At 43.8% G+C, this 26,127-nt stretch overlaps 1 protein-coding gene across 3 annotated transcripts in view; it reads left to right on the top strand.

Moving 5' to 3' along the window:
• The window catches only part of USP13 (ubiquitin specific peptidase 13), a 98,627-nt gene that overhangs the window by 49,403 nt on the left and 23,097 nt on the right, over positions 1 to 26,127 (top strand). For all 3 annotated transcript variants that reach the window (XM_054983327.1, XM_054983328.1, XM_054983326.1), the window contains exons 5-10: positions 1,079 to 1,221; positions 3,107 to 3,291; positions 16,580 to 16,674; positions 18,684 to 18,871; positions 20,515 to 20,586; positions 21,778 to 21,871. In XM_054983327.1, the coding sequence (XP_054839302.1) occupies positions 1,079 to 1,221; positions 3,107 to 3,291; positions 16,580 to 16,674; positions 18,684 to 18,871; positions 20,515 to 20,586; positions 21,778 to 21,871 (777 nt within the window). The remainder of the gene's footprint in view (positions 1 to 1,078; positions 1,222 to 3,106; positions 3,292 to 16,579; positions 16,675 to 18,683; positions 18,872 to 20,514; positions 20,587 to 21,777; positions 21,872 to 26,127) is intronic.

The raw sequence follows: 26,127 nt of genomic DNA, 5'->3' as shown, positions 1-26,127 counted from the left end.
TGGACAAACCAGCCAACCTCTACGCAAAAGAATAAATGGACACAAATCTGACATTAGAAATGGAAACGTCCAAAAACCAGTGGGAGAACACTTCAATCTACCAGGACATTCCACCAAAGACTTAAAGGTCGCTGTGGTTCAACAGAAACCTTTCAAAAACAAAATCCAACGGGAGGCTGCTGAATTGGAATTCATATGCAAATTTGACTCTGTCAAGCTGGGACTGAATAGAGACTATGAATGGTTATCACATTACCACAGGTAACAGATTCTCTTTACAGAGGCGTGATCTGGGGGAGCCCAGTGACGCCTGGTGTGGGCTTTCGGGGACCACAGTTCTCTTTGTCAGATGCAACAGGCAGGGAGAGCTGTGGTTACCGAAGGCTTATACTACATAGGAATTGGATACTTTCACTGCTACAAACTAATACGGCAAACTGACTGCACACCAAAAGGAGATGTTTACATTTCCAAGCAAAGGAATGTTTTGATTGCCTCTCTGCTAATTGCATTCTATCTTCTTGTGATTTATGCCCCCTTCTCTCTCTTTCCCCCTCCTCTTCTGTATCTGCCCAGTTTTGATCAGGCATCTGATGAAGAGAACTTGATTCTCGAAAGCTTATGCTATAATAAAATTGGTTAGTCTTAAAGGTGCTACTGGACTCTTTTTGATTTTGACCCTGCTTAGTTTCCAAGCTCTGAAAAGGTCAGGCTAGTAATAACAACAACATTCAATTTATATACTGCCCTTCCAGGCAACTTAGTGCCACACTCAGAGCAGTTTACAAAGTGTGATATTATTCTCCTCATGACAATCACCCTGTGAGGTGGGTAGGGCTGAGAGAGCTCTGAGAGAGCTGTGACTGACCCGAGGTCACCCCAGCTGGCTTCAAGCACAGGACTGGGGAATGAAACCTGGTTGTCCAGATTCGAGTCCTGCTGCTCTTAATCACTACACCAAATTGATTCTAGTAAGGACTATTCAGCTTAGGGGGCATAGGGGACTGCTTTTTCTGTTGTAGTTCTACTTTGCTAAACTTTTGGGGGTGGGGGTTGTAATTTACCTTTTACCCTCCAGGTGACAATTGCTTGTGACGCGGTCCTCAGTTCAAAATCACCTTATCGAAAGCAAGACCCCGACTCGTGGGAAGATGAGCTGCAAGTTTCCAAACATGCCAACAGTCTTGTGCAGATGGACAATGGAGTCAGGATTCCGCCAAGGTGAGGCTGGCGCAGTTTACATGTGAGAACCTCCCTGATGGTTCAGACAAGAATGCATCTCATCCAGCATCCTGTTTCGATCAGAGGCCAGCCAGCTGCCTCTGGGAAGTTTAGAAGCTAGGCATGAAGGCTGCAGGCTGGTCATTGCCCATCATCTGACACTCTGAAGAATACAGCCACTGAATGTGGAAGTCCTGTTTGGCTAATCAGGTTAACAGCTGTTTGTAGAACTATTGAGAGACAGTATGGTATAGCCGTTAAACTACTGGGCCAATACTTGGGAGGCCTAGTTTCAAATACCCACTCAGCCACGGAGCTCATTGGGGCACCCAAGGGCCAGTTGGTCTCTCTCATTGTAACCCACCTCCCAGGGTTGTTGTGAGAATACAATAGAGAGAAACATTTACATGGCCCTTCAAAGGAAGGGCAGGATGAAAATGTACCACTGATCCTTCATGAATTTGTCTAATCTTTTTTTGTGTGTGTGTGTGTCTAATTTCAATAATTTTTAGGGTGGCAGGATGCGTTGTAGTATTGAAAGGAACAACCAGACTCTCTTACCCATGACCCAGAAGCCTAGAGCTAGGGCAAGGAGGGGCTCCCCCACTGTAGGACATGAATATGTAGCAAATCGATTCAACTTAAACAAACTCCCATTCTCATTCTTCTGTCCCTGTAGCAGCCATTAAGCACCCCCTGTGGACAGCCATTTATGCTTCCCCCAATGCCATTTAATGCCGCATTAATCCGTTACCTGACTTGGGCAAAGTATGTTAAAGTTAATTAAATGGTTCTAAACTGCGCTGCTGTACGTTATATGGTTTTATAGATAAATAGAATATCTTAAATTGTCAGCAGGCTGGCATGTTTGCTTTAATGAACTCTTGGAATAGGAAAACACTCCTCTTTGCCCCCTTTCGTCCTGCTTTCCTACTCTCTCCTTTTTGTTATCTCCCTTACTGCCCAAAAGGTGAAACTTAGATTTGTAAGTTCCTTTTGGTTCTCTTGTCTTTGTGCCCTCTACATCCATGCTATCCTGTAAATAACAATAAGAGCAACAGGTTTGGAGGATGAAGGATGCAGAGGGGAACAGGGCAGGATTCCTAAATTGGAAGAAGAGTGGGATAGGCCTTTGGGCATTTGTTAAGGCTTATTTGGTGGTATAAAAAGATTCGGGACACCATCCTATATAACTCATGCAATGCGGATTTGGACTTTATGGGTTTGAAAGTCAAGATTTTGAAGGACGTTCCATTTCTAGTCCGGAAACGGCGTTTTAAATATAAAAAGTTTGCAGCTCTTCTGAGGGACCATGGAATAAAGTACAAGTGGTTATTCCCGGAAGGAATATGGTTCAGATATAAAGATCAGGCCTATAAGATATTATCAGAAGATCAACTAAAGGATTTTGAGAATAAAAACCCAGAACTCTGCTGCACCAAGAACGAAGAAAAGGAGGAGCCGGAGGGGGGGGGGGGAGGAGGAGGAGAGCATCGCAACAGCAGTTGCACAGAGAGAATTGCGTCCGGGACCTAGAAGGGGGAGGAAAGTTTAATCAGAATTTGAAATGTTTATTCTCTGTATGATTAACCACTCCATCATTATTCTATGGAGCTATTTTTGTATTATGACAGTATGAAGGGAAACATTGAAGTGTAGTGTTTAGTGTTTGTAGTTCATTCCCCCCCCCTTTTCTTTTTCCACCTCCCTTTGTCCCTTCCCTCTCCCCTTTCCTTGTGATAGTCTGGTGTAGTGTTTTGTAGTTATGAAAAATAAAAAAAAAGGCTTATTTGGTGGTTTAATCGGATCTGGGCCTTTTGTGCCAGATTTCCTAGGTGCTGGCAATTCACTTCTGGCTTGATCTTCGGCCGCTTCTGTTTTGCAGTGGCTGGAAATGCTCGAAATGCGACCTGCGGGAGAACCTTTGGTTGAACCTGACGGATGGGTCAGTATTATGCGGAAAGTGGTTCTTTGATGGCAGCGGGGGAAATGGACATGCCCTGGAACACTATAAGGAGATGGGTTATCCCTTAGCTGTGAAGCTTGGAACAATTACTCCTGATGGCGCAGGTTAGTCAAAGCCGTGTGTCCTCATGTAAAAAGGCTTTGTTCTTAGCTGATGCCGGATGGCTGAAACGAATGCCCTGTTTTCCAAAAGAAGCTGTATAGACTAATAAGGTTCAAGTCCAGTAGCACCGTAAAGACCAAGAGGATACCGACAGGTATAGGCTTTTCAGAGTCAACCTCCCTTTGTCAGAAGAAATGGAGACTAGTTGGGCTTGGGTTCGCACCTAAATGCAAGTCTTGCTGTACTCTAGAGGTAATTGTACATGCCTGCCTTTTCCAAGGCTGAGCTTAAGGAAAACAAGTTAAACAGGCTGAAAGCATAAAGTAGGCTGTGCCCAGCATGTATTGGCTAGTGCCTGGAACGTTATGGTCTTCTCATTTCCGCCCAGTAGAAAATTTTGGCACTTTTTTAAAAAAGGAGATTTTAAAATAAAAAGTTAGGATTAAATAAAAAGGCTAGCCTGAATTTTAAATTACATCAAGGTACAAATGATGCTTAACAGGGTTTTTTTTAAAAGAAAAAAGGATGTACAACATGTTTAAAGCATGCAGGAGGGAGTATATGTGTAGCCTTTGAAATGGAGTCATTTGCACCTGTCAGTTGCAGCATAACTATTGGAGGGTGATGGGCTTTGCCTGCCAGAGAAGAAACCACTGATTTTAGTTCCATCAATATGTGCTTTTTCTTGTGCTGTGCTGATGTTCTCCAGGATTCAGAATGCTTTGGGGAGGGGGGATTTCCTTTACAGTGAAAAATTGTGTACCTGTACTTTCATCTTACTTTCATACATATTTTATTTCTTGACTTGACTTGACTTGACTCACCTTGACTTGACTTGACTTATAGTTTGCCCTTCTCGCTAAGATTCGAGGCGACCTACGAAATAAAAAGAATGTACTCATAATGCATAAAACAGCTGATTATCAGTGTAATAATACAGAATTAAAAGACAATGCAAACAACAACCTGCCGAAGGCAAGTTATAAGCAATGCAGTCAGTGGAATTACAAAGGTGGAAGACAATGCAGTAAAAGCAAGTTGATAAAATAATCATTGCAGTAGACTAGAGTTCTATTCAGTGCTGTGGGACAGAAATTTGCTGCTTTGTTCTGTGGAAAATTTTCTATTCTCCGTATGTAAATATAGTCTGTTTGTAGTTGTTAGGAATGTTACACTGCAAACCCATCATGTTAGATGGGCTACATGTCAGATGCAAAGCATGGACAACCCCTAGTGACATTAGTTAAATGTTTAAATTCTTTATTTAAATTAGAATCAGAAAATTTTCTGGAAACTCCACACCACTGATCCCATTTCAGTTGAAAATAGGCATGTATGTCATCTTGCCATGCTGCAAGGAAGCTGTTATGTATTCTCAGCATGCAAATAATTCCTGGCACAGCCCTGTTTGCTAGTTGGGAAGTAGGCCTGAATGGAAGAAACCATGGAAGGCCTGCACTGTCGCGTTGCCTACAAGCCCAGCTTGTTCTGTCTAACGTTAAACGGACTGTTTTTTGAAATCCTTTTGCGAAGATCGGTGTGCAGGAAATACTACTCCTGAATGAATCATCTCCGTGGATTTTTCAGGAAAGATCTGTGAACATGAATTTGCAGGAATTTTAGTTTGCTTCAAGATGTATTTTCAGAACCAAGGGCGAAAGCCCCCACGTGTAGGGCAGTAAAGCATGCATCCTTTCTTACATGCAGATTTGATGTGAATTCTCTATTGCAAGAAATTTTGCTGTGTAAATTGCCAAGAGGAACAACGGAGATTGAATTGGATTAGCCATCTGTTAAGAAATTTACCTAACAGTTCTGAGATTGGCATTGATCATTCCACTAAAAATATTTAATGGTGATGGGGAGACAGATGGGTGGGACCATGTTATATAATCCCTCCTCTCTCGCTCCAGTGTTTTATTTGTTTTTGTATTTTGTATCTATTTTCAATTCTTGTTTTAAATTGTTTTAATAATGAATATATGTGTTGGCGTTAATGTTTTTAAGGCAATAATTTAATTTGTATGCTTTAAATTTGTTAGCTGCCTTGGTGGCCCTATGAGGGCAAAAAGATGGGGTGAAATTTTTTATGATAATAATATGTACATGCATCTATCTCTAGAAGTAATTTAGAAATTGCTGACTGTTGTTGGTTCATATAGCTGGTGGGGTGGATATTGCAAAAAAGTGGAAGAGAGGTGGCACCAAACCCTTGTACGTATACAGATTTTCTGAGATGCAAGAATTGTACTCTGGTGCTTCTTTACATAGCAGAATACGTTGTTATTTTTATCCTTGCAACAAACCCTCAGGGTAGGTGAGTATTTTTATTGCAGGGAGCTGAGGGTTGAAAGAGAGACAGAACTCTATCCAAGGCCACACAGCGAGCTTACAGGTTGCTCAGACCCAAATTTAGGGTGGTTTCCTCAACAGGAGGGTGCTAGATACTTATCTTTATTTTTAAATGAAAGATGAGAACTTAGAGAAATTGATGCACCTATTTTTTATAATGCATTGTAGCGATAAAACACTATTCAGTTGTTGATATAAACAAAAAGCCCCCTTTTTGCTGGGGGAAGAAATGGCTGGTGCAATCAGGAAAAATGGCTGCCACGGGGATGGGAAAATACGACCTTTACCATCCACATCGCAGCCATTCAGGCTTTACCGCAATATTTCCCAAAACTTTGCAGCAAAGCAGGTTTAAGAAATATTGGAGAAAAGGAAGAGAAACCCCAGAAGATGCACAAAAGATGTGGTGATTCTCCCCCTCCCCCGCTTCCCAAAAGCATCAAACCCGCAGAAAATAATCTATGTGAAAATGGCCTTGCTCTCTCTCTCTCTCTCTCTCTCTCTCTCCCTCCCTCTCCATTGTACCTTGCTGATTCTCTTAAGTTGCATGTTTTCATCTGATCCCTCATTGGCCATTTTGTTTCCTTTGCGATCTGCCTGGCAGACCATCAGTTTCCCCTGCGACTAAAAGCACAGCAGATGTTTGGACACGGGGCTTTTGTTTCCTCCCAAGTCCAGGAGTTTTATGGGATGCATCCCTTGTGGATAATAGGCCTGTCACCCCTGCTCCATTTTGCTTGCATCCAGCATTTCTTCGGTCTGTGATGAAAACTGCAGTTGTCAGTAGAACAGCCTTGCTGGTTTAGCTTAGCATCACCTGAAGTGAAGGGAAAAGAAGGAACAGTGAGCTCTGCCTCTTCTGACACGGGCTCCTGGCTACGTTTCAGCTTCTTTTGCTGACGTGGAATGCTTGTTCTAATTGGTTCCGGTATCTTACATAGCGATCTTCCCATTATTTTCTTTATTAGGGCACTTTGATGCAGCTTTCTTCCCCAAAAGGACCCAAAGGGGCTTATGGGCATTTCCAAAATAAAGGACAGTTTAAAGAAACAAAACAAAGAATGCATCCTGGGCGGGTCTGATTCACAGGCTTCATTAACATAGGCTGCAAGCCATGGCCTGGGAGCCCTTGGCCTTGCACCCAAGGGCTTGTGCCTCTGGTTGTGGCCAGGCTGGAGCCCCTGCAAGCAGAGGAGAGGAAAAAATTCCAGCTGAATGCAATCCAGCTTCTGCTAAGCAAACGAGCAGGCTGTTCCCCTTCCCCTGGCCTTGGACTTGAAGGCCTGTTTTACATGATTATCAGTCCTAGAATAACATCGCACTGGGGGCCCGTCAGCCTCTCCTTAGAGAGGGCAAATCCAAAACTGATTAGAGAGCCCCCAACCCCGTCCCTGGCAAGATTTGAAGCTCTCGCTTATTCTTTCATCCTGGGATTAAGCGACTGTGAAATTGGCGGCAAGGCTGTTATCTGTGATATGGGGACCCTGCGGTTCTGCAGAGAACTATAGTGTCCTATGACTGTGTAACTGGCAGGAGGGAAGGAAGCTGAAACGTCCTGGGAGATCCCTGCTTTATGTAGACAGGGGCTCGGTCAGCTTCAGGAGTCTGGGCAAAACACTTTCAGCAAGTTTCCTAACCCAGAAAAGATGGGGCATACAAAGCAAGGTCTCGGACGCTGCTTCTGGCCTTCTTGGATTCTGGGCGAAGTGAGAAGTGTGGTGCCATTGGGTCCCTTTGTCAGTTTGGGAGCCAGCCATTGCTCAACCTTGCCCCTTTGGGGATTGGCCCTAGAGAAGTGTTTGTTATATCAAGGTAACAAACTCGGCGTAACTGTCAGTGTATCTTGGCAGTGTGGCCAAACGCTCAACATACTCTCCAAAAACTACACATGGGATAGCATATTTGAAAAGGCTTAAAGTTAATAAGAATAGAAGTCCAGGTCACATGATTTCCATTCATTTGTGCCGACTTTTCTTGAAGGGCTGTCTGAAATGGGGACACCCCCTTCCTTCTAACCCACTACAATTGTCTTTGCAGCCTCCCTGTGCAAAACAGATCTGGCGCTCTGATCAGGTGTGCTGCGTTCTAACAGTGCTGCATATTTCAGACAAAGGGCTTTGCCAGACCCCTTTCACCTAACAGCATTTTTGTCACACTGCTCCCAAGAGCCTTGTGGCTCAGCTGGCAGCTGTCTGAGATCAGTCCCCTTTATCTCTCATACTTTTACCGTGGAATTAATGCTGCACCAGGAAGCGAATAAATCATCGGAACTTCGGGCTGCAAGTGAAAAGGGCAGCGTGACCTCTCTTATTGTTATTCCTTGCGGCCTGAGGGCAAGAGGACAAAATTTATTAGAGGAAAGGGATGGTAATGAGGCATGTATATCCTCAAAGATGCATGTTTGACATACTGATCAGGAGTGCTGCTGTCTGTAAGGGAGTGGATCAAAGCATCGGCCCTGGAGTCACCTTTTGTAATACCTTGCTCTGAGCAGGTTTTTAAGACGAACAATATAGGCTGATTCCGCACATGTTGGATAATGCACTTTCAATGCACTTTATCAATCGTTTGAGGTGGATTTTTTGTTCTGCACATGAAAAAATCCGTTCCAAATGATCTATAAAGAGAATTGAAAGTGCATTATCCAACATGTGTGGAATCAGCCATAGTTTTGGGATTTGGCACAACAATATGGATTTTAGTTGGATGATAATGGAGCAGGGCTTTGGCACAGAATTACACTGTTATTATTAAGTGTTTTTAGTAGACAAGGTTAATTTTCTCTGTTCTGGAGGTCAGAAAGGCCCCTACAATCCTGTTATTCTTCAAACTGTAAAACAGAAATGTTCAGGAGGGCGTATTTATAAAGGGAATAAGTCTGTGGTATAACAGAATTAAGGGTGCTTTTACAAAGGGGACATGACTTTAGTTTATTCCACTGATGATGGTATGGGTAATCTTGCTCTTACTGCATTGCCTTTTGCTTTTGTAGTTCCATTATTTTTTGCATTGTTTGGCATACCATGTCTGTTATTTTTTTACATTGATTTTAACCTTTGGGATCATAGTCCTATTGCAGTATTTGTTAGATGCACGGTGCTGTTTGATTGCTTTGTTTTATACCACATAATCCCCTTGAGTCTTAGTAAAAAAGGCAGGCTATAAATAAAACTTTTTAAGAAGTACAATTTTTTTTTATAAATCCGTGCCAACATCCTCAACTGCAGATTGGTATCAGGGGACCAATGTGTCTCTGTGCACTCCATCCCCCCGCCCCCAGTGCCTCATATAGTATATTTGATTCTTTTATTGCAACCGGGGATATTTTGTGATCTTTAATACTGTACTTTTCATCTGCCAAGGTGGATTTAAAAACAAATTCAAGATGAAACAAATTTGTATTTGGTATTGTGAAAGATTCAAGTTCTTAAAAGCGTCACTGTTTTGGAAGATTCTCTGTTTCTGTTGCCTGTGGTTCTGAATTGTTGAAAGCAAATGATCTGGCTTGCTGGTCAAGTGTTCTTTGAGATGATGTCTTTTTTCAGTGGAGGAAGGGGAAACTGGTGCCTTCTGTGCTGTAGTGGGCCTTTTTCAATGGCAGGTATTTGCTACCTTCCAATCCCATCATTTAATTGGGTAAAATTTGATGTTAATCAAAAGGTTACTTGACATTTCTCTTTGCCCAGTTAGTTAAAACTTGTATTCTGAAGACTGAAGGAATGCACAATTTTTCTCCTAATGTTTTAGGAACTGCAGATGTGCTGGTTCTGTTTGCTTGAATACAGGCCTCATCTTTATACAGTATTAAGTATCTACTGCTATTTCCTGTCATAGTTTCAATTTGCAAAATCCTTTACAATCAATGTCTGAGAGTTTGACCAATGCCATGTGATTAGTTTGTTGACTAGGCGGGCTTTAAATCTAGGCCCATCTATCTTTCTAGCCACTTGCTATACCGTGCTTGCTCTTAAGCACACAATATTCTCCCCTTGTCCCAAAATATCTTCATAGGTGAAGGATTTACATCTATAAAATCTCCATATTTGGGAGCCAGTTTGGTGTAGTAGTTAAGAGCGGCAGGACTCTAATCTGGAGTGCCGGGTTTGATTTCCCACTCCTTTTCCTGAAGCCAGCTGGGTGACCTTGGGTCAGTCACAGCTCTCTCAGAGCTCTCTCAGCCCCACCCACCTCACAGGGTGATTGTCATGAGGAGAATAATAACGCACTTTGTAAACGGCTCTGAGTGTGGCACTAAGTTGCCTTGAAGGGTAGTATATAAATTGAATGTTGTTGTTATTACCAGCCTGACCTTGTCAGAGCTTGGAAACTAAGCAGGGTCAGACACAGTTAATACTGGAATGAAGGGAGCTTTGACTCTTGAAAGCTCATACCCTGGAAATCCACTGGGTCCGCACTTTGTAAACCGTTCTGAGTGGGTGTTACATTGTCCTGAAGGGTGGTATATACATTGAATGTTGTTGTTGTTAAAAAAGCTTGTGAGGCTGCTTGGATTGTTGTTGAAGGAAGGTTTCAGATTTCAGAACAGTGATATCAGGATTACCTGAGTTGGAACAGAAGCGGGGGGAGGAATCCCATTTGGACTTCCATGTTTATTATAATGATCATAGTCCAAGGTCAATAAAGCACAGGAGTTTTTACCAGGTACCCTGATGCATTATGACTTATCTGGGAAGGCATGAGAACTCGGTGAGCTCTTGTTTGTAGAGGGAACAATGACAAATCCTGGGAAGCAAACGCTTCCCTAACATGGAATGTCAACAGAAGGGCACGCTGCATACCCATAAATGCCAATCAGGTCACCATCGGTGAACACTGGCAGTGGGAATGCTGGACTTCGTCGTCTTTGGCAGCGTAATTTAAAGGGGCCTTTTCAGCTGCAAGTGAAGTCCCTCAAGAAAGGGACCGTAACCCTTTTAAATAAACAGCATTCACCCATGAACTACAGCAGTTTCATTCCATATTGAAGTGCAAAGCGTTGAAGCATAGCCTCTCCTGTGCAGATCAAAAGAAATGCTGCTGCTGGTTTTGTACTGTAAGGTTCAGACAATCTGATTCCAAGGCAGGCTGATACCCGAAGATTTATCACTAATAACGTATTTTGTCATTTCATCCAAAGAGGTTATCAAGGCAACTTACAACAGATAGGGAAAGGTAGTCCCACGTGCAAGCACCAAGTCATTACTGACCCATGGGGGACGTTGCATCACGACGTTTTCTTGGCAGACATTTTGTTATGGGGTGGTTTGCCATGGCCTTCCCCAGTCATCTACACTTTACCCCCAGGAAACTGGCTCGAACTCGGGTCATGAGCAGTACTGCAGGCCAAGCTCTGATCACGACCTGAGTTCGATCCTGGAGGAAGCGGGGTTCAGATAGCCGGCTCCAGGTTGACACAGCCTTCCATCCTTCCAAGGTTGGTAACATGTGTACCCAGTTTCCTGGGGGTAAAGTGTAGATGACTGGGGAAGGCAATGGCAAACCACCCCGTAACAAAAAGTCTGCCAAGAAAATGACGTGATGCGACATCCCCCCATGGGTCAGTAATGACTCGGTGCTTGCAAGTTTACCTTTACCTTTACAACGGATAACTGTCATGTATAAACTACAAAGAAAGATCTTAAAATTTCCTTTAAAAAAGGTTTCTTTCACACTGATGACCTGAGACTGGATGTTCTGTATTTTTTTCCCAAATAAAAGCAGGGTAGAAATATTTAAACATCATCAAGAACAATGTCATTAGCAGATGGTGAATTTCATAGCAATTTAACAATGGACAAATGGGAGGCTTATGGTGTAGTCTTAGGCAGCGTTTCTGTGGCTCTTAGAGAGCAGAACCACAAGTGACAAAAGGCACAGATTGGACACTTGTCTGCTTCCCTCAAGTTTTGATGGGAAATGTAGGCATCCTGGTCTCGCAGCTTCGCTCTCTGACTGCTGTTCAATTGCCTTTTCAACTGTCACTTGTCCAACATTCCACCAAGCTGCCTACATTTCCCATCAAAACTTGAGGGAAGCTGACAAGTGTCCAATCTGTGCCTTTTGTCACTTGTGGTTCTGCAGTGGAATAAGTTGGCATAGGATGGCTCTTTAACTCTGAGAGATGGTGTCCAAGGCTACACAATGCATCTTACCACGGCCTCCCACATCCAGGACTATTGTACTGTCTGTTGGTCCACATTCCTAAGTCCTAACAACATATGTTACCTTTTCACCAGGTCCTCTCCTTTTGTCATCAGATGTCTATACATTCAGACATGTGTTGTGAGTTCCATGATGGGAACGTGATTCCTAGGCACACGTGGGCCCAGTTTGCATCAGGACCGTAGCGTGCATGAAGAAGGGGGGTAATGCCTACCTCCTGAATCCCATTATGAAATGGCTCCAGGGTGCATTGGGGAAACCTAGGTGTACTTCATCAGTATATGTGGAGCCCTCAATGGAGCAAATAGCATCTCCAGGCTGTTTCAGGTGAGAAAATGGCCAGGAGTGAAGGGAGAAGGCACAAACACCCTCTCCTGCGATTCCAATCTAAAATGGCGCCTTGCACATGTGGGGTTTGAGTTCTAAGCATAGAACTCCCAAGATAATCTAATTACGAAGATCCAGGGGGCCCTATTTGTAATCTAATTCAACTCCCTAGTCTGAGTTAGGATCAATTTACCCTTTTAAGCATATGCACACTGAACGTTAGCCCCAACAGAGATTAACTCACAACAGCTATATTCTGTTGTCTGTGGCACGAAAACTGCAAGCTGAGCCAGGTTTCTAGAGGTCAGAGATGCCCGTCTGAAGAATGGAATACCGTAGCCCAGCAACCCTGCGAGAAGGGAACATAAAAATAAACAAGCAAACACAGCCCAAATCCGTTAGCATCCCAGTGGTTTGGGCTCTGCCATCTATACAGGTATTGAGAAGAAGTAGAATCTTGCAGGGAATTACTGAGCAACAAACCAGATGCCATTTTAGAGCCATTTTACCATGAGGGCCCAACCTTGATCAGGCCCAAAGCCCAGCAGGATCGGGCAATCCTGTCCCCCATGTACCTTTTTAAGTGCTAAAATGGCAATTGCATTGGTGTCAACAGGTCCAGTCCACAGATGTCATAACATCTAGTTTGGCCCTGTCTAGCATAGGAAGAGCTGTTATGTAAAGAGCTGAAATCAGGGGTCATTTCGTAGAAAAAGAGCAGGAGGAACTCATTAGCATAACTCATTAGCATAAGCCTACCCCTTGCCATTGCCAGAAGTGTGTCATTAGCATAACTGATTTGCATATGCCACACCCCCTGATATCACCTATCCTGGCCGTTTTGGACCCAATCTTGGCCATTCAGGGCCGAAATTGGGCCCTAAATGGCAAAAAGGGGCTGAAAACGGCTGAAAAGGGGCCCAAAATGGTCAAGATGGAGCCACTGCTGAGTGGGAGAGTGATCCACCACGTGTCAGAGGCCTGATTCAGGCCGTTTCGGCCCCAGTCCATGCTGGAATGGGCCCAAAATGGCCGAGAGTCAGGTGGGCGGGGCCACCTGACATGTGACCTCTTTTGGGAACTGCCGGAACTGCGTTCCCGTGCGTTCCCCCTCGAAATGAGCCCTGCCTGAAATGATGATGTCAGTCGCAGTTATATATTTCCCTTCCTCCAAGGAGTTCACTGCGATAGTCATAGAAGGATAAAATGGGAACATTCTTACAGGCAGAGAGCGAGTGAGTAACAGGCCCAAACTGGCCGAGTTTCCCTGGATTTGCACCCTGATGCAGGTGAATACCTTGTCACATGCTCACTGAACAATGAATTGAACAAGGGTGTGGAAGGCTTCCCATGTTGTTCTGTGGGTGCCATTACTATACACTTTGAATATACTGTTGTTGATGGCGGGGCATCATGTATATTTGTGGATTTCCGCCCCCCCCCCCAAGAAATGTAATAGACATCCAGACACATTTTTTAGCTTTTGGTTTAAATTCTTCAGAATTTGTTAGCATGACGTTTTCTAATTTAGCGACCTGATTTACATTTTAATGCAGTCCTGTTAAAAGTCTGTGCTGGAAATTAAAATCCAAACATAGCCATAAACTTAACTAATTCTTTTTCTGAATAGAATGCACAATAAAGCAACAGTTTTTCATTACAACAGTGTAGTGATAAGTGGAGACGAGATGGAGGATGGGTCCGACAGAACGCAAGTTAGAGCTCATGTTGGAATCTTTTCTCTGACACTGGTTATGATGGAGCATATTTTTCCATCCCACTTCCAGTGAACCTATCTTGAGTTGCACGTGACAATTGGATCTACACTGGCTATAATGCAGACTTCTTAATAGCTTATTGTACCAATTTGCTTCGTGAAAAAAATCTCTTTCCTGACCTTGACTTGAAATCCTCGTTGACGATGCCGTATATACCTGAGGTGGTCACAGACTGCTCTTATCAACGTTGTTGGATGAGTTTCAGTTGTTGCAGCCTCAGGACACAGCCAGGGCCTACATCTTTGCCCCTCTTGGCTGATTCCAGCTGAGAGAAAATGGCCTAATTTATTAGTCTTATGCTGACTCCAGTGGGGAAGGGGGTCCCAAGCCTCTTGAGAGGCTGCTGTATAACTCCCAGTTTCCTCCCTCAGTCTTTTGAATTGCAAAAATGATTGACCAGTCTCAAAGCTGCTCTTTCTGAGCAAAGTGGCAGAATAGACGGACAGGTCCACTCTGGATGAACCAGAATCCCCTTTACTTGATTCTTGGTTGGCATGCATTTAGTAGCAGGTCCCCATCCCCCCCTATCTTTGCCTGTAGTGCCAACTTTGATCACTTGTCTTTATGATCCTGCCTTGGTAACTTGTAGATTAGATTGCTGTAATACAGTCTCTGTGGGACTGCCCTTGAAGACTGTTGTGAAACAACAAGAGGCTCAAAATAACAGCAGTCAGAATTTTTATTGGAGTGAGCTGGATGGGCACACAGGGAAACTCTGTGTTGGTGGTTTTCTTATAAAGGCGAGGCGCTGTTTTTGACTGTTAAATCCCTACATGGTTATGTTTATCTGAGGGAGCACGTCTTTTTGCAGAAACTGAGGTTTTCTTAGAGGCCTCTTCAGTTAAGCAGCCTTGCCATCTGAGGGAATGGAGACCAGCTAGAAGATCTAGGACCTGAGTTGTTGGACTCATTGCTTAGACCCATGGCTAGTTAGGACTCCCCTCCTAATTGGTGCTGGAGCATGCTACCTCACTGGGTAGGATTTTGGTGGTTTAACTTTCCCTGAGTAGCCCCAATCTTTATTTTTCTTGATGAGGGGTTGGAATAGAGATTCTCCCAAGTCCCCTTCAATTTCATCTAGTAAGGTGGTGGTTTCATTGACTGTTTTAAGCTTTTTCTTCCTTAGGAACCATCTCATGCTCTAACAGCATGAGTGACCACAGTGGCTGTCTATTATTCCCACTACCATGGCACTACCACGCTTGACTGTTCTTGCAACTTTTAAGACTGGCAGGATTTAAATTTTATATGATCTACATATAACACTTGTTCTCCTTCTTGCTGGCTTTTGGAAAGCAGAGAGTTATGACGTTTATTATGGCCGTTGTTTTAATTTTGATTTTTTAAAAAAAAATCTGGGGAATTGCTGGGTTTAATCATTGGCTTGCGCAGTCTATGGGTTGTTTATGAGAAAGGGTTTGTTTTATGGGTTAGACTTTATGGTTACTTTAATGGCCGTATGTTACTGTAACTGTTCAGAACCTTATTATAGAGCAATACAGAAATCAAATTGATTGCTCTAGAGGACGTTTTGTAATATTTATTTGTGGCTGACCGAGTTATAAGTGAGCACGCCTGTGGGCAATTCTAGTCCTTGAGTGCTACGGTTCCCCCCAAACTAATGGCACCATCTTGTGGACTCTTTGATTCTTACACGGCAACTCAAAAAAACCCTGAGAATTCAAATCTATCTCTACACATGTCATCTGCATACACTCGAATGGTAGATGTGGAGTCAGGTGTCTTTCATAGGGAGGGTTTAGTTAACGAGATTGATGGACTGCTGGTCCTATTGAGGAAACCCGTTTGTCCTCAACCAGCAGTCTATGTAAGGATAATCACATTTAATAACATTGAATTTATATACCACCCTTCAGGACAACTTAACATCACTCAGAGCGGTTTACAAAGTGTTATTATTATCCCCACAACAATCATCCTGTGAGGTGGGTGGGGTTGAGAGAGCTCTGGAAGAGTTGTGACTGACCCAAGGTCACCCAGCTGGTGTCAAGCAGAGGAGTGAGGAATCAAACCTGGTTCTCCAGATGAGAGTCCCGCTGCTCTTAACCACTGCACCAAACTGGCTGTCCAAACTGGATGGATGTCTATCCTGAGGCATTGGGTGCTTTACATTCTACTCTCCACACAGCCCCCTTTCCCACTTCCGGAAAGATTGACTGTGCTAAATGGAAGACCTGCTTTGCCAAAATTGTAAAACATGTCTTTTAATCCTTCATCATAACTCCCTTGCTCTACTACATAGAAGCAACACGGCTGACACTTTTTCCATGGATTAGTCTCGCGACACTGAGAAATTGAAAGGCCTGCACTGTGTGGGTGGGGCCTATCCCCTCACTGTATCTCTGCTGGGCAGTGCCAGTTGAAACTAAGGAGAATGTTACCGATGCCGTGTCTGTCACGTCTCAAAGAGCAGGTATTCCCTTACTGCTAGTGAAAGCATTGGTAATGCAGGGAAACGGGGGGGGGGGGTTTAACAAATTGTACTGAGTCACACTATATTTACTTCCTAGCTGGGCTGGCATGTATGCAAGGAAGTTACTAAGCCTCAGTCTGTTAGGTAGGTGGTAGAGTTTTGGAGAACGTTTGTGTTGTTTGGTAATATTGACGAGTAGCATTTGGTGAATTGCCCCTTTGGTTCCTCATTACACAGACGTCTATTCCTTTGATGAAGAGGAGCCAGTTCTGGACCCACACATAGCCAAACACTTGGCACATTTTGGAATCGATATGCTGCAGATGCACGTGGTAAGTGACTGTCTCTGATTCAAAATTGCTCAACGGCTTACAGCAAACAGAAAATGCTTTCCTCTCTAGCTAGGGATTATAGCTACACTTAAATCTATATATTCAGGTATATTGCCACGAATGCATTTAAGTTGCTTTTTGTATTCCTATTGAGACATTAGATAACATGATAACGTATCAACGGTCGCTACTCTTGAGTCTGGATGGGGCTTGGCTCACAGATGTTAGCACGACATACGAAGCTGCTGTCTGCTGAGTCAGGCTGAGGCTCTATATACTTGGTATCATCTACTCTGGCTGGTGGCAGCTTTCTAGGATCTCAGCTTACTTTTGATCCTTTTAATTGGAGATTCCAGGGACTGAATCTGGGACTTTCTTCATGCAGAACATGTGCTGTACCACAGAGCCCCACAGCCCTCTCCTCTCCACACATGTGAAAATGCAGCAGTGAGAAACAATTTATTTTTATTTTTTATTTTATTTATTTCAGATTTGTATTCCGCCCTCCCTGCGAGCAGGCTCAGGGTGGATAACAACATATTAAAAATACAATTTAAAAAATTCACATACATTAAAAACAACACCTTTAAAACAGGATGGTGGACAGCCTTCACAGGGAGGGTTAAGATTTATACACCCTTTTTTCCAGGCTGGCGGCGGCCCAGCTTCAGCCATATGCCTGGCAGAACAACTCTTGTCTTGCAGGCCCAGTGAAAAGATAGTAGGTCCTGCCGCGTCCTGATTTCAGCAGACAGAGCATTCCACTGGGTGGGAGCCAGGACCAAAAAGGCCCTGGCTCTAGTCGAGGCTAGGCAGGCCTCCTTGGGGCCAGGGGACCAACAGCTGTTTGGGGACCAACAGCTGTTTGTCCCCTGATTGGAGTGTCCTCTGGGGAATATATGGGGAGAGACGGTCCCATAGATATGCTGGTCCCAGTCCGCGCAGGGCCTTATAGGTCAATACCAGAACCTTGAATCTGATCCGGTATTCCACTAGCAACCAATGCAGCTCGCGTAAGAACAGTGTTATATGTGCCTTATTTGGCACTCTAGTAATAATACGTGTCGCTGCATTTTGTACCAGCTGTAATTTCCGGGTCAGTCTCAAGGGCAGCCCCACGTAGAGCGAGTTACAGTAATCTAGCCTAGAGATGACCATTGCTTGGATCACTGTAGTTAAGTCATGGGTTGACAGGTAAGGGACAAGTTGCCTGGTCTGCCGCAGTTGGAAAAAAGAGGACCAGACAATCGCTGTGACCTGTGCCTCCATTTTCAGGGAGGCATCCAAGATGAACTCTTTTTGGAGACCACTGTGATGTTTAGTGCTGCAGGCTGCCCAGAGTGAGCAGCAGTGTTCAGTGATGTCAGTTTCTTGACAAGTTCATTAGGGGGGAAGACAATCACATTTATCTGCATGCCCAAAATGAAATGTTAATATTTCAGTGTGTCAGGCTATGGCATTCCAGTTGGCTAGAGTCTGCCTTTCTCCCTTCTGCAAGAAGACAAGGTCTTTTGATTTCAAAAGGTTTTATTAGAAAGACAGCATTCAGGCCCAGATGTCAACATTCCCGGACCAAGCAGATCCTGGCTGAGCAAAGCTTTGTTAGGAATGAGTTACAAAATGAAAGTTGTTACACTTCAAAGTCTCAGATCCCAGCCTCTCCCCAGAGTTCACACAGCAGGCAGCTTCTCTGTGGGAACGCTGGTTCATCAAGGTCGTCTTAGAAAGAAACAGATAAGACACAGCATCCTTTCCCATGGAAATGTACTTGCAGGGACCTAGAGGGGAGAGAGACTAAACAACGACAGAAATTAATATGGCGTTACACAGGCTACATGTGCCCAGCATGACAGATCCTGACACAGTGCAGAGTGCTGTAATTCTTTTTGAGATGTCCTCCCTCCCTTCTAACAAGGGTTTTTCTTTCCTTTTTTTGGAATGCCCAAACTTAGAAATGCATATTTGTATATCACTCTCTCTTTGTTTTTAAAAGCCTTTCTTGCATTCAGACAGAGAACGGCCTGAGAGATAATGACATAAAACCCAGGGTCTCTGAATGGGAAGTGATCCAAGAATCTGGTATGAAGCTGAAGCCGATGTATGGGCCGGGGTACACTGGCATGAAAAATCTGGGCAACAGCTGTTATGTCAGCAGCATCATGCAGGCTATTTTCAGCATCCCTGAATTTCAGAGAGCGTAAGTTATTGGCTGGATGGTGGGGTGGAGGCGCGAGGAGAGGGCTTTGCCTGTGACCACAACTTTGCAAAACCTTTGCTTAAATGAAGCTTGTGTTTCCTAGCCAGTGTAGGCAACTTAGTATTTGAGTTCCTACCTCTTAGGCTTTTAGAAACTTGCATATAAAAAAAGGCCGATTCACACATTATGTGGCAGCCAAGTCCAGGTTTAGTACTGCCAGCAAGAAGCCTCAGTTAACTGATACACCCAGATGGGTATAGCTGTATGAGGCAGGTGTTTGCAAGCATGTATTTGTTTACTCTCTCACATTTTAGCGTGCATTAAAACACGGTTGGATCCTATGACTCTTCCCTGCTAAATTTTCCTTTAAGGGAGAAAGGTTTCCTCCAATTGAGGATGGACTTTTCTGATGGGAAAATGTCTTTCTCTGTTGGAGGAAGTCTCGGTATGAGGGGGTTAGAGGATCCAACCCGTTATGTAGGAAGTGACCAATAGGCAAACATGAAAGCAGTGTTTCTGTAACTTGGATCTCACTTGTAAGCTTGCTCTAATTTTCCGGGACAGTTCCATCAGTTTAGTAAATGAGCAAGTGTAGAAATTCCCATGTGCAGTGGTGTGAGTTTCTTGAAAATCTCTGAATTGGGTTAAATGATTATTAAAGATTATTTTAACATAAACAGTCCCTTTTCAGTGTCATCTCTGTAGGTGCTTTAGGAATTGAAGTAAAAGACAGACACTGAGGAGCTCTATTCTGCATCTGCTTCTGGGGATATAGGGAGGGGAGGGGAGTCAGAACCCCCAAATGCTTCTTTTGTACTCCAGCATGTTTACCTGCCTGCAGGTGTCCAGTACTCCCCCACCCACCTTCCTCAGATCCTGGGCCTGCCTCACTGTTGGAGAATCCTCAGTGTTAAAAATATTGCATAGAGTATTGCACTTGGAGTTTTTATTTGTGTCTGTTTGACTGCATGCAGGACCACACTGCACAGTGGGAAGACACAAAAGAAAAAAAAAACGTGCCAGATCCCCCCAAATTATATGTTGTCAGGCTGATTGCCGGGGGTGGGGGTGGTTGAACATGCAAGTTCTTGGGGAGAGAGTTCAGATGTGAAAACAAGAATCTAATCTCTCCCAGATCACATCAAATTTGCTTGTCGTAGAGTGGCTATCTGTTTGCTATCTGTCATCATAGAGTTTGCTGTCTATCGCTATAGAGCGGCCTCTGTTTTCTATCTGTTTACTTCATTAATAACCCACTTTTCTCCTTAGTGGGGACCCAAAGTGGCTTACAACGTTTCCCCTTTCTCCTTTGGACCCACACAACAAGCCTGTGAAGAAGGTTAGGCTGGGAGTGTGTGAGTGGCCCAAGGTCACTCAGCAGGCTTCCATGGCAGAGTGGGGATTTGAACCTGGGTTTCACAGATTCTAGTCCAGCATGCAAACAGCTATATCACACTGGCTGTGGGACTAGCAGACCAGGGCAGAATGCTGTAATGGTCTCTGAGGGGGAATTAACTTTCATGCATTAGGAGTACCAACTGGTAAGATCCCCAATTGTGTCTCACTCAGCAAAAAGCCCCAAGTAAAACCAGTTGTATTCCTTGAACTTTTCTCCTCTTCCCCTCCCTCTTTTCCCTGGACAGGTATGTGGGAAACCTCCCAAGGATATTTGACTATTCCCCTTTGGACCCAACCCAAGATTTTAACACTCAGATGTAAGTGCAGTTTTTAAAAAAAATATTAAATAAGGGATTCGCTTCTTACCAGATTTCTATGAACAAAGCAATCAGAGTCATTGTTTTCTGCATTAAGTGCTGGTTTTGTAGCTAGATAAACACGTGATCTTGACTTATACTGAGGCTTACCTTGATAGACCAGTGGTCTGAATTGTATACTGTGACTGGCAGTGGTTTTCCATGGTCTTGGGCAGAGGTCTTTCCCATCACCTTTCACATCACCACAGATTTGGCCCTGGGGTCCAATCTTCCTGAAACTTGCGGGATCCCTAGAGGAAGGTGAGGAGTAGGTCCCTTGCAAATTTGGTGGAGTTTGCTTGAAACATTACACCTTCAGCCCCCCCAAATAGCTCCCAGATATTTTTCTCCATAGGGAATAAAGGAGAGTGGGTGGGGGGAACCTTCTTTGGGGGCCCATAAAATTGCCCCCCAGGGTCCAGTCTCCATGAAACTTGGGGTTTGTGTAGAGGACAGTCCAGAGTAGGTTTCCTTCAAATTTGGTGAAGTTTGGTTTAAAAATGACCCTCCCCCAGCTCACTGGATAGCCCCGGAGTGATTTTTTCCTGTGGTCCTGAAGTGGGGCAGTCTGTCCTGATTTTCTCATAGAAAACAATGGCTGAATAAAAATTTGGGATACCTGTTTTTTGCTTCGGAATACCTGGCTTTACTGAATCAGCCAAAATTTGATATTTTAATCTGAATTCTGAACCAAACTGCACACCTCTAATTCTGATTGGCTAGGTATATGTTTGCTAATTTTCTTACATTGGTGACTGCAGTAACATTGCTATTTCATGTTTATTTATTTATATCTGGCTACTTCAGTTATATTTGAAAATGTTTGATTTTGTGTGACCCGATTGTTGTGTGTTGTAATAGCCAACTGCCTGAGCAATACACTTGAACCTGACTTGATTTTCCTATATAAGGTCTTGTTTACAACGAAAGCAAGCTAGTGTAATTTAACCACTATATCACACTGGCTCTCAGTAAGCTGGAGGGGGGAGGACTTGGCTGGACCACAGGTGTGTTGGGGAATGTGGAGTTACTGATTTATGTGTGTGTGAACAGGCAGGTAGATCTAACTCTGCTTTCAACCTTCTACTTCTAAATCTTATGGGAAACACATTGTGTGCTTTCTCTCCCTGCCCCCTCACTCTCCCACTGCAGGGCTAAATTGGGACACGGCCTCCTTTCAGGCCAGTACTCTAAACCACCTGTGAAATCTGAACTCATCGAGCAGGTGATGAAGGAGGAACACAAGGTAATTGCCCAAGGGTGTGCCACCTGATAACAAGGTAAAAAAAGGCATCCTGTGTAAAGGGAACAGGTGTGGGGGACTTGGAGGCACCTTCATCTCAGATGTTCCAGCAACATGATGCCTTCTGGAAAATGTTAGCGTGAAATGTTCTTAAGTGGTCTTTCTAGAAAGCGTGAGGTAGGCTTCTTTTGGCAGAGGCATGCCTGGCTTACAGGTGGATCTCTGCTTCTGTTGTTCCCGGTGTACATCTTTTGGGGAATGAATTCAGGTTAAGTGCCTTCAGAACTCGATCAGACAAAACCGTTCCAAACAGTATTTGCTCTGGGGTTTTCAAAATTGCTGTGTTTTGAATGGCTTTTTTGTCATGCTGAGTTTTAAAAGATGACACTGAGCCACCTTGAGCCCATCACTGGAGGAAGACAGATTAAAGATTACTTAAATAATACAGAAATTATCTGTAGAGTTTGCCTGGTTTGTTCAAGTGACATGTGGGCAAGAACTGTGTTAGCTGGGTCTCTTAAGGGTTCTAACGTGTCATCTTGTTTCTTTTCTGATGCAAACTCGGTGGATCCTTGTTTTCTCTTTTGAATCTCACTGTTCTCCTTCAGACAATCCTGTTCTTTGACTCCCTTCTCAGAAATTTCTTTATTTTGTGAGATTTTCTGGGTGCCCTCCCCTTTTCATGTGGAGACGCACCCTTGCTGCATTTTTATTTGTAGTTAACTGTTCACATCTGCCTCTTCCACATATTTGACCAAGTCATTACCCAGGATCATGGGAACAGAGATCTCATCCAGCACACCTGCTTCCCAAAGTTCTTGCCAGTCTTTGTATTGTATATTCACTTTTACAACAAGCACTGGTAAACAGGACCTCCCAGCCCTTTTATTATCATGGTTTCCCCCTCCACTATGCTCTCTGAGTTCACCAAGCAGGGTTTAATAACACACACGTCAGAACCTGAATCCATGCCAACACTTGGGATCCATCCACTACATCAGGTTCACTGTAATCAGGATCCATGCCTCTGTCCAGGGTTTTTTTTCCCAGGGAAAAGAGGTGGTGGAACTAGGGTTGCCAGCCTCCAGGTAGTGGCTGGAGATCTCCCGGAATTACAACTGGTCTCCAGGCCACAGAGATCAGTTCACCTGGAGAAAATGGCTACTTTTGGGGTGGACTCTATGGAATTATGCCATACCAAGGTCCTTTCCCTCCCCAAACCCCACTTTCTCCAGGTTTCTCCAGGTTTCACCCCCCCCCCCCCAGATCTCCAGGAATTTCCCAACTTGGAGCTGGCAACCCTAGGTGGAACTCGGTGATGGAACTGAGGACCACACAGTGATGTCACTTTGGGTCAGCTGGAACAAGGGGGGAGTTTTTTAAAGTTTAAATTGCCCTTGGCGAAAATGGTCACATGGCCCCGCTCCGATCTCCAGACAGAGGGGAGTTTAGATTGCGCTCCGCCGGAACTCCATTCCACCGCGTTCCTGCTGAAAAAAAGCTCTGCCTCTGTCAGTGATTAATGCCACACACACTCTGGCATGTCCTGTCCTTGAGATGACAGTTGGTCTCTCTAAGGCCTGGTTCTCCACAGAAGCCTGAACATTCTAAGCCCTCTGTGGTGGTTGGTGTTAACTGCTGAGGTGCAAGCTGCGCTTGCTTGATAACATTTGCTTGCTTTGGTTTTAAAGGAGCTGTTTGTTCGTTCAGTTTAAGACAATTGTACTGCATGTGTTCTGTTCCACCACACTGGCAATGTTTTTTTCATAATCCCTCCTTTCTGCCCTGAGGTGTTTCTCTGGCGCTCTTGTCACCTCCCACTGTATGATATTTTCCGGGCAGGCAAAATTCTTTACGTGTCTCATACCTTTTAAAGTACTTTTCTGAGGATAATTTTTTTCTTCTTGGTTCCCCTCTTATCAACACTAACTCGTCCATAATCTCAGCAGCTTTAACTACTATTCCTGGTTTTTTATCTTTCACCAGCCAGCAGTATTCAGTAGGTATGATTTTATAAAACTGTTCCAATCTTATAAGATTGACAATATCTTGCCGGATCTGAGTTTTTTCTAGCCATTGTTTCAGTAACTGTATTACAGGCTATTTGGGCATAAGTCTCCTCAGGTTTCATTCTTAAACTTCTAATCTTCCTGCTATGTTCTTTGTTTGGCTTTTTTTTAAAGGCATTATAATCATTTACCTCACCATTCCCCATTTCACTGTACCGTTCACTCAGGTCACAAGAGATCTGAAATCTTGTGCAAGTCATTCTCTGGTCATCAGGGATGTTAAAATCTTTGCAGGCTCTCAAAACTTATAAAATAAACTTCTAAATTATCCCCTTTTTTTGATCCCATGATCAAAAGCATTCCCCTTGGGAATTCTTTTCATATTTACTCTCAGGTAGTTGTCTTCTTCACCCCTAGGGGCTGGATTAACTCCCCTCAGTTCAATTTCTCTCCGTTTCAGTTTCTGCATTTGTATTGCTGCCTCTTTCTCAAGTCTGATCTTTTCTAATTCTTGATTTTGTTGCCTTTTGCATTCCTCCATTTCTTGCTGCATTTTGGCTAATTTAAATTCTTTTTGTCTTTCCTGCCTGTTTCTCTTTTTCTTCAGCTGCCAGTTTGGCTAAGCAAATTCTCTCTTCTTTTTGCACTGCTAATTTGGCTAATTCCAGTTGTCCCTTACTTCTCTGCATTTCTAAAGGATTTTGCTCTCTTTCAACTTCACTGTCACTACTAATCATCGCTTCAGCCCCTCCTTCTTTCTCTGCAGCTGGCTTTATTTTCTTAGGTGGCGTGGGCCCATGAACACAGCAACATCTAGTTTGGCCCTAACTTTTGTTCATTCCTGCCTCCTGCTGCAGACCTCAGACTCCCTCGCTTGTTGTTTCTGGGTGATGGGGTCCCTTTTTCTCCCACTACAACCCAAAATACTCACCCAAATGCTGCTTCTGGGGGATGGGAAGTTTTCCTCTGAGGAAAGAAATCCCTGGTAGATCTAAGACAGGGTTTGCCTAATGTTTCTAGGTTGCTGAGACATGATATTTTTAATTTCTCCCCTCTCTGGTGAAAAGATCTTATTGCATTCTGACAGGAAAGCCCCTAACTAGTCTGAAGCAGATACATGTTTGTCTAATTGGGTGTGAGATATTTATCACTGGGCCACGGTATAGATACTGCTTCCAAGGGCACAGTCTGAATCTGTTCAGTTTGTGTCTAATTAGTGTTTGCTTCACAGCCAACCTTTTCCGTTATCCTAAAACATGCAAACTCACCATGGACCCCTTTCCCTCCAAGGTGGCATGTTCGGAAAGGAAAGATCACTGTGTAACTGAAACAGGAGATAGAGAGGAACCTCTGCTTGTGATAAACAGAGGGGTGTATTTATAGTAGGGCTGCAGTTTTCTGTAATCCGTAGATTGCCACCTTCTCAAGCACCCAATAGAAATCTGCATTCAATCCTTGCTCAGCCATGAAACCCTGGAAGGCCACTTCCCGTGTTAGTTCCCACTCTATTTTAAAAAAAGTTATCATTGTGAGGCTGTAGAGAGAATGCGATAAAGATTCCAGCAGTCTTGTCATAATGATGAGTGATAAGAATTGCTGTTTTGTTTGCGATCTTATTGCAGGCAAATTATGGCCAGTTAATGTAAAGAATGTCTGCCCTGACTTGTTCAAATGTATTTTTCTGTGGATAACAAGCCCTTGACACCACAGCTGGTTTGAATGCGCTTCTTAGAGAGCAGTTGTGCCTCTGATTTCGTGTGTCTTTGGAATCTATCTGCAGTTGGACGTCATCAGGCGCCTCCTGCCCAAAGCATTCGTGTGAGAGATTGAATGATCCAGCCCAGCTTATTTTTAGCTAAATATTTTGCACTGTTGATGAGGAAAGCATGCCCAGAATGTGTCTCTATATAAATGCACAGTATAATCTCTGTGCTAAAACCTGCTTGTGTACTGCAGTAGATTAGGTCAGGGATAGTAGGAAATTGCTTAGAATAAAGTTTATCAAAGCAGCATGCCTGTCCTATTTCCCTAGTCTGTAAGGGAATAGGGGTTTAGGACTGTGGGAGAGTGAGAAGATACAAGAAAGGTAACATTTGTGTAGATTAAAGCTGTCTTGACTGAAAATATGTAGGAGACAGAAGGAGACTAGAGGGATTATTGGAAGACCAAGATTTGAGTCCAGTAGCACCTTAAAGACCAACAAGATTTCAAGGGTATAAGTTTTTGAGAGTTAAGGTTCCCTTTGTCAGA

The sequence above is a fragment of the Eublepharis macularius genome, chromosome 6 (genome assembly GCF_028583425.1).
Source record: "Eublepharis macularius isolate TG4126 chromosome 6, MPM_Emac_v1.0, whole genome shotgun sequence".
NCBI lineage: Eukaryota > Metazoa > Chordata > Lepidosauria > Squamata > Eublepharidae > Eublepharis > Eublepharis macularius.
This window is presented reverse-complemented; position numbering and strand designations above follow the sequence as displayed.